General features: G+C 37.5%; 1 protein-coding gene across 2 annotated transcripts in view; it reads right to left on the reverse strand.

The window, feature by feature from the left end:
• Positions 1–13,355, reverse strand: part of LOC134801826 (igLON family member 5-like) — a 241,042-nt gene that overhangs the window by 14,276 nt on the left and 213,411 nt on the right. For both annotated transcript variants that reach the window (XM_063774458.1, XM_063774456.1), the window contains exons 3-4: positions 897–986; positions 16–132 (exon numbers count right to left, since the gene is read on the reverse strand). In XM_063774458.1, the coding sequence (XP_063630528.1) occupies positions 16–132; positions 897–986 (207 nt within the window). The remainder of the gene's footprint in view (positions 1–15; positions 133–896; positions 987–13,355) is intronic.

Below are 13,355 nucleotides of genomic sequence, written 5' to 3' on the forward strand. Positions count from 1 at the left end.
CAATTTTATCCTTACCTGGGATGTCGATTTTGCACTCCAACCGCACCCCTACTGGCCTTCCTCCTATAGGCACTTTATAAACCTCCGGCTTGGTGAGGATGGTGGCATTCGGAACTGGCCCATCCTCATCGTCTGCAATCAAATAAAATACTCATTAAAAAAAAGAATTACTTATGTACGTAGTTTTTTTATTATCTTTTACAAATTGACCAGCGATTGAGGTTTGATCGTGGGCAATCTCGCTTTTCAATTAGGCGAAACAGCTACTTGAGAACTCATTCAATTATTTAGCGCCATCTCGCGCTAAATATAGATACAAATAGTGGTTTAAACTAAACCTTTAAACTATCATTAACTTCATCTGTAGCAATAGTTATTAGTTATAGTTCCAGCAGTCAAAAGCAGACGGTACGCTGTCACCAACGGTTATAAAAACTACGTTCGGGAATTCCCCAAAGATATAAGATATATATTTGATTGATTGATATATATATTTTGGCGGCATTGACCTTAGGTAGAACTTCAACTAATTAGCAGGTCAGAAAAATGGCATTTGAAATACGTATTTAGGCATTTTCAATTTAACTTGTACTTTATAAAGCGCGACTTAAGTCGTGTTTCTGTAAAGTCTAACCGTCACATTCCTGACTAAATGTATGGGGTTTGTTTGACATTGACCGTCAGTTTTGTGACGATTGCTAACCGACCGTTAATGGTAAGTACATGAAAATGCCCATTTATAGTTAGTGAAACCAATTTGTCAGTCAGTAAGAACCAGGAAAACTATGCTCATCCTGTTCTTTTGGGTGCTAGTACTAGTGTAAGACAAAGATAGTAAGATAGTATGATTCTCTCTGTCTATGATTGAAATGAGACAGTCCTTTGACAAACTATACCTCCTTCGTCATTCTGTTCGTTGTCGGAGCCTGGGTCATCCTGGAAGAAGTCCACATCGGCATCTCGTCGCTCCAACGAGTGTCTCGCTTCTGAAACAAACAGACGTACACACATTAATTTATGAATGCAAATATTTTTATCCAGAGCGTTTATTGAGATATTGACTAAAAATTGAGAAAGGTATGTTGACATGGTTTGGACACGTGGAAAGAATCAGTGAAAGAAGGCTAACAAAGAGAGTGTATAAGGCGAAGTAGAAGTGGGAGTTGGAAGGGGTAGACCTCGGCGGACTTTCTCTGATCAGATCCGGGAAATCCTGAAGAAAAGCCAGTTCAAGAGCATTCTAAACCGGCGAGCGTGTATGAGGAATGTTATGAACGTGAAGGAAGCGAAAGAGGTATGTCAGGATCGTAGCAAGTGGAAATCCGTGGTCTCTGCCTACCCCTCCGGGAAATAGGCGTGATTATATGTATGTATGTATTGACCAAATGGCCAGATGACAGTAGTGATAGTGTATTTTATATTGGCCCGGTCACACGATGTTTTTTAACATTTTATAATACCAATGTGGGAGCACCATTAACGATCCTAAGGCGATTATAAATTTATCACACTGATGTAGTTTTAGATCCGGTGATGGTGTGGTAACTGCCTAAGAACGTGCGGAAATCGAATGAACATGTATGAATGAACGGAACACTGAATGGGTTTCAACACTCACTAACTGCTGATAACTTCATTAGTGTAATGGCCGCATTAGTTTAAAACACATTAGTGCAATTATCTCTAATTACTGGCTAAGACTAAATGGGAATTAAGTTTGAGATTTTGTTACGAAACCTGGCTCTAAATGCTTGAGTGCTATCGTACAGAAAGGACACTTCCTACAAACCCGAAGTTTGACAGCGGTTCAGGGTCGAATCATGCTATCCCTTTCTAATATATGGCACTATCCTTTTCGGCTATTTAGGGTTGCCAAAATTAGAGTGATTATCTTATCTGTGGTCGTGCACGCAAAAGGAAGTCAAGTCGTGCCAACCCTAATAATTGCTCGGAGCAATGCTGAGCCGAACGGAGCCGAGTTCGACCGAAGTGAGGAGTGTCTCCCGGGCTCCCGCTAGATGGTGCGTTTTTGGCGTGGCCTTTTAGTTGCTTAATGCTCCAATGTATTTTCACTGTTACCAGGCGTGGCTCACTCCGCGATTTCGTCGCGTCGCTACAAGTACATGCGGCCAACACCAATTTTGGTGTCTAGCAGTAGTAATTGCCGCGCACCGCAACAGTCGGACGCCTGTTCGCGCTTGCGCCACCTTGCGGTTTGCGGTCATATCTGTCGTAATAATATATATACGCGTTTTGTTATAGAGGGAACTGTACCTGGTACTATTATGTATTCTGTTCCGTTACCAATCCCTAACCTAACCCGTCTCAATAGAGTTAGAATAACTTATTTCCTGCACTCCAGAGCTATTGAACTTAAAAGTTTATTTTAAAAGCTCAAGTGTCTATCTTAAGCCTCGTCCATCCGGCACGGTGGATGTGGCTGTGATAGTGAATAAGTTATAAGTTTAATCCGTTTAAATAGTTTATATTGGATTAACTATTTGAATACCGAGTGAAACAAAAAAAAATAGATGAACCCTCAAACACTTTAGTAGGTTATTTGTTTTGTTTTTGTTTTGCTAATTTTGGTAGGTGAGCTTAGCGATTTTGATTTTGTATCAAAATGATATTACTTGGCATTAACAGTAATAAGTTTTTGGCAAAAATTTCATTTTTGGTACAAGCTTTTATCGCTGACCGTACTTTTCTTACGACAGACAACTAATACTCATCGAGACAATTCTAAAAACCCCTAACACAATTAGGTTGCGTTGTTTCATCACAGAGTTCCTATGGCCACCTCTTGTCTCCATCATCAGATCAGTTCGACAGTACCATATTATTGTATTGTCATCAGAACTACATACAGCTGCCAATTTTCATGACGCTACGATCCTTAGAAGATGGTTAAATTAGTTACCTTAGATTCCATTACATAGTTACATACAGGTCGCCCTAATAAAAGCTTGTTAATAAATAATAAATACACAGGCCCACTTGCACCATTCTACTAACCCGAGGTTAACCGGTTAAACCTGGAGTTACCATGGTTACCAGTACAGTTTGACACTAGGTTAACGGTTTAACCGCTTAACCCCGGGTTATTGGGATGGTGCAAGTGGGCCTTAGTAAAACAGTCGCAACACATTCAGATAGAAAAATGTGAAATTTTTAGGAATAAAGTAATTTAAGGGCTGAAGACAGATTAACCTGTGGTTGACTTTCTTTTGATTTTGAGTAAAATGTGACTGAATTCTCCCAAAATTACAACGCACATGTGACATAACCGTAGTTGCAAGCGTCCATAGGCTGTGGTGCCCGTATACCATCAGGTGGGCCATGCTTATTTACCAGTAAGTATTAAAATAGACAAAAATGAGGACATATTTTCTATTCGCCCTGTTTAAATATTTAGGTATACCCAAATGTTAGAAATCATTCCCGTGCCCATTCCAAAGATCGGGGCCGTGTCAGAACTCTTGCTTTCAAGGTAAGCAACACCACGTTTACCACCACATATATGTTTTCAAATATTTACCGACATTATAGTTTTGTGGGACACGGGACGAGAGGGAGCGAGTTACGAATGTAATGGGCGAACTTCACTTAGTTTTCACATTATGCATTTAATCAAATTGAATATTATAGGTAAGACAATTTTACACAAATCGACCTGTGTTCACAGGAACTTAGCTCAAAATGACTTATATTGTGGGAACTGGGCGAAGTGTGCAGCTATGTGTGTGCGCGTTAGGGGGTCTGCCATCTTTTGGCCTGAATCGGAAACATATGTGCACATTGCCAAAGCAAGTGCTACCATCTACCGTTCTGGTCGGTACGTTTCCTTTTGCATAGTAGGCTCGCCATCTTGTGGGCTACATCGGAAGCATAAATAATACATTTACGCCTGGCGCCAAAAATCTGACGGCTCCTATGCTGCCCCCTATAGTTCATGCACGGGGCCTATAGGTACATTTAACAGCTTTTATGCATAGTGGGGCAGGCCAAGCATAATAAATAGCCAAGACAGCCGTTCAAAAATTAGTTAGCATTTGGGATTTATTGAACTGAATACGGTATACATTGAATGAGTGTTCCAATGGCTGTTGCCAACTATTATGCGTGACGGGGCAAAAAGATTAAAAGATCTTATGTCAGAACGAGACATATAAATGTCAGCCAGCTGAGCAGGGTCACTAACAAGCTATTAAAGTGTTTGTGTATTTTTAGAGCTCCGTACAAAACTTGGTAGATGGAGCTCTTACGGGATCACTTCGGTCTTGCACATCTGTTAAATGCGTTCTACGAAGTTCAAAGGTTAATGTACCGTATTTTGAACGCTGTCGAGTTCATGATTAAAAATCGCTATTCTCCTATTCCTTTTCCCACACGTAACATACGCGGGAGCAGGTGTTTTATTTCCAAATACCCGTCCCTGTTTGCCGTCCTACTTGCATAGCTTTATCTGTTTGTACTGCCCCGTATTGTTCTTGACACGTAACTTAAAAAAACCGGACAAGTGCGAGTCTAACTCGCGCACGAAGGGTTCCATACCATTATGCAAAAAACGGCAATAAAATCACGTTTGTTGTATGATGGGAGCCCCAATTAAATAGGTATTTATTTTATTTTGTGTTTAGTCTTTGTTGTTATAGCGGCAACAAAAATACATCATCTGTGAAAATTTCAACTGTCTAGCTATCACGGTTCATGAGATACAGCCTGGTGACAGACAATCGGACAGATAGGCGGACAGTGGAGTCTTAGTAATAGCAAAGAGAATAGAGTGTATACAGAGTTACTATCATGGTAAATTATGTAGCTACGGTACATTTACTGCCATCTATCGACAGAAGATTAACACTGTTAGAACGCCATTTGACTTTGATCCTTATTCTTTCACTGCTATGTGTTAATTTGTTAAATATTGAAATTAACGCAAAAGTTAAGGTCACTGTGGGCAAGTCCGTCTACAAGGCAAGTCCGTCAACACGTTATAACTTTTGAATTTGAAGGCGTATGCGACTTTGGAGTCCAGTCGATTAACCAGTTTTTCGCGCTAGTTCCGTCACTGTAAAACAGATGGCGCTGTGACAACCAACTTCAGAGCAATCCGCCTCAACAAGTCATTTCGTGTTTTGAACTCGAAGTCATAGTGCGACAGCCGTTCGAAAAAAAATTGTTAAAAATAGTTTCTGAAAAGATTGTGCATCAGAAAGTAACTACGTAGGTAGCATAAGAACCAGTTGTCTTTATTCTATTTTTAAAATATCAGAAATTAGCTTAGTTTTGTAATTATACGTTCCACAATTTATCATATTAAAATTTGACTAAGTTGGAAAGTCCGTCTATTATGTTCAAGGCAAGTCCGTCATATGCCGGACTTTCGTTAAATCAGAGATTACCAACTGTTTTTGCGACTTTAATATTATAACGATTTGATACGGTATCAAAAAATCCTCCTGACTTTGCGCATGATGTTACTTTATTAAATTTTGATCTCAGTAAATTAAAAGAAACGATTATAATTCATTTTAAAATTACTATTGATCTTTTATTTCGGAAATCAAAAAAATAATTATGTTTAATTATTTGCCAAAAAAGGTTTACCACCCCATTTTGGTAGTATATGCCGGACTTGCCTTTGTTTTAGAAAAATGGTGTTTATTTCGAATCTGAACCGTATATTAACAAGTTTAAAATACACTTTTCATTGTCTTGATCCGTTCTTTTTAGGAATTTAACTACGAACATATACGCACCCATAGATTGGCTGATATCATAACTAGACGGACTTCCCTTAAACTGCACGGGAAGTCCGTCTACTCGCCGAATTTTAAAAAATGCCATTGTTTTTGCTTAATTTGTGATTGAAATGATCTGTCACTAAGGCTAAACTATTAATTATTAAATTCCTCATCGTATGCGATTACAAGCAGTAACATGGGTGAATAATTAACGGAACTAGATCACTCCAAAGTCGAAAAAAAATAAAGTATGCCGGACTTCGCCACAGTGACCTTATATTAAGAAAAAAATCCAAAGTTATGACGCCATCGCTCGAAAAGATGGCAGTAAATTTACTGTGGCTACATAATGTACTTTGACAATCCACCTCTATTTCAAATTCACTTTGGTAATAGGGTCCCGTTTTTATCTTTTGGGTACGGAGCCCTAAAAACGGAGTGAAAACAACTCGGACAATGTAGAACACTCGTGGTGAATTTAAATTCAGGTTCATCGGTGGTCGCTACGCTTGGTTTGGAGATGACTCACGTACTCCATGTTGCTTCTATGTGTAACCATAGAGAAAAAAACACATAGAGTGCTCCCTCCATACATCAGTTTTAGTACCAAAATGACTATTATTTTCGTAGTCGACATCTAGCATCGAGTCAAGTAGTCGACATCTACTTGACAATAGATGTTGTAATGACCGAAAAGTCTAATGCTCAACAATTTTCAGCTAATATTAACTCTATTTTCAACTCCTTCTGCGTTTAATATTAGTTGTAAATTGTTGTCCAATACAATTTTCGTGAGTCGCGACACTAGAGTATTCTAGTATCAAATAGCGGTACTGACAATTCCGCTACTCGATGCTAGATGTCGACTGCGAAAATAATAGTCTTTTTGGTACCAAAACTGATGTATGGAGTGAGCACTCTATTCTTACTATATTTCTCTATGGTGTAACTAAATAAAGTGAAGAGTGTAGGGCAAAAACTTTTACCTATTTTGATGATGGAGACTGAAATTGGACCATGGAAAACGAGGTATTACCTATTTATTCTGCATTAGTAGCATAAAGATTAGCATAAAATCTTGATAAGTAGCAGAGTAAAAATTAAGGTATTTGGCGATAATAGTTTGAATCACAAAATTTATATCTAGAAACTTAATCAGTAGATCCGTTCTAAAGAAAAATGGGAACATCAATTCGTGTGCAAAAACAAACCAATTGTAAAGAATATGCCTCTCAATCTCGTGTCTAACTAAACTAAACGCACCGTCTCAATTCCCTCGGAGTAAAATATTTTTTTGACAAAAGTGTACCTAAGTATTATATTTTCTGTCACTTGAGAGGTAGGTATTTACCTAGATTATTGATGGTGTGTAGGTGTGCGAGATGCACTGCGGTACAATGTTGAAATCGATTTCAAATCGAGAAAACTTCGAATACCGCTTCTGTTTTCTGTTATTAGTTTTACCATATTCGATACAAAACGTAACCCCCATGGTAGAAATTGACCCTACGGGCGTGACGGAATGCGGTCTGAACGAGGTCACGGGGTTAAGGAGAGTGACGTCACGGGAAAACAATATGGCGGTTAACTTTCATTTGTTTTTTGCCGTTGCTTCGGAACGATCAACAAAGCCGTTGTTCTGGTTTTAGGGTTCCGTACCCAAAGGGTAAAAACGGGACCCTATTACTAAGACTCCACTGTCCGTCTGTCTGTCTGTCTGTTACCAGGCTGTATCTCATGAACCGTAATAATTTAGACAGTTGAAATTTTCACAGATGATGTATTTCTGTTGCCGCTATAACAACAAACACTAAAAAGTACGGAACCCTCGGTGGGCGAGTCCGACTCGCACTTGTCCGGTTTTCTAATATTTAATTGAATCGTTAGGCATGGTTTAACTAATCTAATGCGGTGTGTCTGCACCCGGCATCTAACGTTTGCTAGGCAATGTTCCAATGTGATTCAAATGTCTAATTAAATGCCAATTCAAATGATAGCGGCAAACATTCTTGTATAATAGTCTACGGAGATATTAACATAAGGAATTAATGTCACGCGAATTAGAACTCTACTGTAATTGCGTTAAAGGTGAAACTATTTTGAGTTATTTATGTGTAAGTTATGTTAACAGCGTATCAAATAGCGTTGAGTTAGCTTATGTCGTAGTTACATATGTTAACTGTTAATAGATATCTTTTCATATGTTATGTTGGAATGTTTAGCTAATATGGTGTCGAGTTTAGTTTAGATGTAGTGAAGTTTAACACGAACTAACTGGGAACGTGTAACTCATATCAGTACAAAAGTGAAACGGTATTAAAAATATTTACATTTATTAAAGTACAATATGCATTAAAGTTAATTAAAAGACTGGCACAAGAAAGAAATAATTGGCGATTACTCCACCGACAAGAGCAAAGCTCTTAAGTTATGATGATGATGATGATGCATTAAAGTACATTATTTAATATAAAAGAAGAAAGTTTGTATGCTAGTTCGTCATTACAGGAATCGGTAAGTCTAAACTTCACACAAAAAATTGGTTTTCAAATGCTCCAACGTCACAATCAGTAGTCGTACCACGATTTGACACTTGATGTGTACGTTTGCGACTGCGTAAACTCGATCGCAGTCCATTTTGCTCACACTTATGTATTGGTGCGATAAAGAGGGAATGCAATCGAGTTCACGCAGACGTAAATGTCACACGCCAACTCGTGGTAGCCGTGCTGGAAAAAGCAGGGAAGAAAGTAACGGACGGAGCATTTCTGTGCTAATTCCTATTTGTTACGATACTTTCCGCGACCAGACAAAGGCAAGGTATACCTATACCTATTCTTTTTCTATGAGTAGGCTTTTTCCCCGTACATTGTGGTACATTTTTTTGTCGGCAATAGATACCAATATACTATCGCAGAAACCAGACAAGTAGTATAATTGTAAGTTTGAAGGTAGGTATGTAAGTACTACGTGTAAAAACAAGTTTAAGGTACAAAAAAACAATTTTATAAGGTATCCACAAATCAATTAGAATTATCACTTTATATAATAAAAACTTTTTACAAAAAAAAGCAAACCGACTTCAAAAAGGATGAAATAAAATATTATCCTTTTTGAAGTCTATGCGTTACCAACTGATATGTTTGAAGTCGGTGCCAAGCCAATTTTGAAGCATACCATGACTTTGGTGCAATTCGATAAGGATTTACCTACGTTGGATTGCCTTACACGACGACAATGAACGTACTTTCTGTAGGTACAGTCGACGTTAAAAATATGTTTACACTTTTCGCCTTATTACAAAGGAGTAAGGTGCAAAAGTGTAAACATATCATTGACGTCGACTGGACCTGAGAACACACCTCAGAACACACGATCAAACCTTCTTGGCGCAGTCCGTACCATGTTTGTCGGCACATTAGTGTAAATATAAATGCATTTTTTTGCCGTCGTATTTTTTAAAGAGCATTTCTTACTAATGCTCGAGTCTATAGCACGCAAGTGTGGGATTGGGACTGAGTTATTTCCCGTCCCTTATCCAGAGGACTACATTTCAAAATATAAAACAATTCAAGGAATTTACCTTCTTGCCAAATTTCACCTAAAGCGGTTCAGTTATTTAGCCATGAAAAGGCGACAAAGAGGCAGACAGAATTCTTTACACATTTATAATAGTTATTAGTACAGTTCTAATGGGATTTATAGCCATAAAGCTGATTATTTTTGTCTGGTATTGTTACTACTTGGCTTGGCACCGACTTCAAACATATCAGTTGGTAACGCATAGACTTCAAAAAGGATAATATTTTATTTCATCCTTTTTGAAGTCGGTTTGCTTTTTTTTGTAAAAAGTTTTTATTTTTCCATTTTTAGTATTAACGCATTGTTAAGAGCGCGACGCATGAATGAAAAACAAGATCATGTTTAACACTAAATTCGTGCACCTATTACTTTAGTAAATAGTAATCAGGAATTTTCTCGAGTCCGTATGGGAAATTATAATTCCTGTCAACTAAATCCATCCGCCCGCCCCGCCACTGACCCAATCCCTCAGCCCCCCGATCACTCAACCTCACAGCACATCAACCCCTGATCCAGGAACCCCTCGATCCTGAACCAGCAACCATTCAACCGCCATTCCCCGACCCCTTAATCCCTGACCCCTTAACTCCTAACCCTAACCCCCGATCAGTAGCCTTACCAGCTTACCACGAATTTGACATTTATATATTCGCTAGCATGTGTGTAACTTACTTCCTATGCATCTCGCTTGTACTAACCTTAGTGTGAGCGAGATGCATAAAAAGTTACATTTAGATGCATAAGACGTTAGCGAATATGTCAATGTCAAACTCGTGGTAAGGCTACAGTTGCAGTACATCAAATTGGTGGTTTTCGGAAGCAAATGCTCGAGTTACTTTAGAAAACCCCGAAATTACTTATCACGTGCCTTTAAAAATTGAGGAGTTCCCTCAATTCCTCATGGATTCCATCATCAGACCAGAACCAAAAATAATACGGAAACACCTTGGAGGTAACTTCTTCCAAACCAAAAAAAGAATTACTCAAATCGGATCACAGGTGCCGGAGTAATCGCTGAACATACTTACATTTAAAGAAATCATCATCATTATCATCAAAATAATAATCATCATCAGGTCTACTTCATCAAATTGGTGGTTTTCGGGAGAAAATGCTCGAGTTGCTTAAGAAAACGCACAAAACATCATGCATGTGCCTTTTAAAATTGAGGAGTTCCCTCAATTCCTCATGGATCCCATCATCAGAACAGAACCAAATTAAAATGGGACCAACTCGGAGGTAGCTCCTTTCAAACAAAAAAAGAATTACTCAAATCGGACTACGGATCTCGGAGTAATCGGTGAACGTACATAGAAAAAAAAAAAAAAAAAAGATAGCCACAACCGAATACAGAACCTCCTCCTTCTATGAAATTGAAGTCGGTTAAAAACTAAACACCGGCATAACCTAATCCAGCTAGGAAACCACTTGTCACAGAACCAGGCCATATCAATTAGCCACAATTATGACGGAACGGCAAAAGCGATAAATACCATTGTTGACAATTACCTGACCATTCCTCAACCTTATTGCAACCAGATAAGATCTACGTATGACCAGTTTATTATGTTGTCTATAGTACCTTTACTTTGTGGCTGTACGATACTAGGGATCAGAATTATCCGGTACGCGAACTATTCTAGTATGAGGTCGCAAACACATCTGGTTGGAATTGGCTAATAAGAAAGAATTGGGGAAAACTAGTTCGGTCTAAAATAAAACAGTTTACATTGGATGAGTATGATGAAGAGGACAAAAGGAAATACATAAATATAAATCCAATATTGTAGGCCTCTAGTGTTTATAGTAGCCTGTCTTGAAACAAAAATGGGTGACAATTAATTAACGTTTACGCAAAAAATTACGGACTCGTCGTACAGCAGTTGATTAAATGTATGAGGATAGGTGACTGTCATAGTATTGATCCAAAAATACTTGCTTGCTACGTAATTTAATCACTTATGAACAAGAGTTAAGTGATCCTAAAGAAAAAAATATATAATGAAAAGTCATATAGAAAATCAAATCAGGGAAAAACTACACAGAACATACGACTTGTACGTACCATTTTTAAAAGGGCTAAATCGGCTAAGATGTTCTCAGGTAATAAAAAAAAATTTAAATGGAGCTATTTAAGTTCTTTAGTAACTACTCTTTTCAAAAAAAGGGAATTCGTTTTTTCTCATACCTTACAAGTTCGTGTGCATATATTACCCACGACTTAAACACATGCATTTTGAATGACAATGACTTTAAAACGTAGGTACAATTTTATTCTAACATCCAGTGGCGTTCATCTTTGCCACAGTTTTTATGACAAATGTATGGAAAAGTTTTAGCTTACAGTTTTAATAGCGGCATATTTAAATTTGTTAAACATTCAAATACAAACTTAAGAATGCACTCACGCATATTACATTGTTATTGAATAAAATAGTCTAATAAAATTGTGACTTTAAGATACAAAGTGAAAATAAAACGGTTTCTAATATTTGAGTTTTGGCCCTTGTTTTAAATAATTTTATTTTTCCGAACAATTTTTTTCAATTTTGTTCCGGAAATTTTGCAGGTATTGCCGTGATACTTATGCCGGAAAGAAAAATCTCATTGAATATTAACCACAGACATTTTTATACCAATCGAGAATACCCGATACCCGTACAAAATAATAAAGTACTTTCCAAAACTTTTCCATGTGGAATTTCTCAATTGTGGAATCTTTCCGACGTCATATCAGGAATTCCAATCTACCGTCCGCATAAATAAGTTTGTTTTAAGGAAAGACAGGCAGTCTCGATGTTTACGGCATATTGATGCAGGCGTGCCTGTTTGTGTCTATCATTGTAATGGTAATCCGTGAAGGTATTCTTGTCTAAGTGTTTTGAAGTTTTTTTTAAGGACGTGACGTAATGTAAATGTACTTTTGTTTGAGCCCAAGCGCATTCTATCAAAAAAAGGATTTGACTATTTATAGTTTATCGCGAACATAGGTATAAACAAAAACATACAAACAGACAGACGCGGCGGGGGTGCCGGCTTTGATATACAAACGTGAACGTTTGTTAAAAGTATCAATTAACAATTATATGCTACAGTAAAAAAAAATCAACGTATTATTGGGCAAGTATGTAGAATGTCGAACACTAGAGTGCCATCATAACGTGTTTAATAGATTTCTAAAGTACCTATGTAGTCGCACTATATACTCTGTATCTTTAGGTATTTAAAGTAAACAAAATCTACCCTCAAATGGCTCCTTAAGCCAGTCGAGGGTAGATGAAAACATTACATGATCAAATAATGTAGGTTAAAGTCAGGTCGTTCAGTGACTGATCCAAGCGGTTTTGTAATTGGTTGGTTAACCAATAAATGTTATAACTACCCGAAAATGTACAAAATTTGTTTACTTTTATTTAAGTACCTAAAGATACAGAGTATAACTATAGGTATAATCCGAATAATCGCCAACTATCATAACCGCTCGTGCCTGACAGTCATAAACGTCATAGTATATTTACGGCCGGGCGGAGTCGCGGCAAAAATTAGGTCACGGCCGGGAAATTAATTTGCCGATAAACTATGTCATTCTAATTGGTATTTAGGGGCGGTATTAACCGATTTGAAAATAGATTCTTAATTTGTATAGTAAGGATTACCATTGACCGGGGTGACTTTCAAATGCAGGGGCGACTTTAAAATTCGAGTTTTTAAGCCATAATATATATTTATGTGAGATTTTTTAGAGTAGGTGAATATGAATATATAGTAATCTAACTAGTTACAAGAACATTTTCTGTAAATAATGAATAATGGTAATTCTATGGCCGTATTAAATCTTTTTATGCGTTTTTTTCGAGAATAATTTTAACTCTATAAAAATACAACGACCGAGGTTTAAATCCACGATTTTGGACCACCACACAAATATGAAAGGTTAAAAGCGGTTACCAAATTGATAGAAATTAAATCGAATGAACATATTTGGCGGTCATATTCTCACGAAATTGCTACTTACTCCGTTGGCTC

Source organism: Cydia splendana, chromosome 23, assembly GCF_910591565.1.
Source record: "Cydia splendana chromosome 23, ilCydSple1.2, whole genome shotgun sequence".
NCBI classification, from domain to species: domain Eukaryota; kingdom Metazoa; phylum Arthropoda; class Insecta; order Lepidoptera; family Tortricidae; genus Cydia; species Cydia splendana.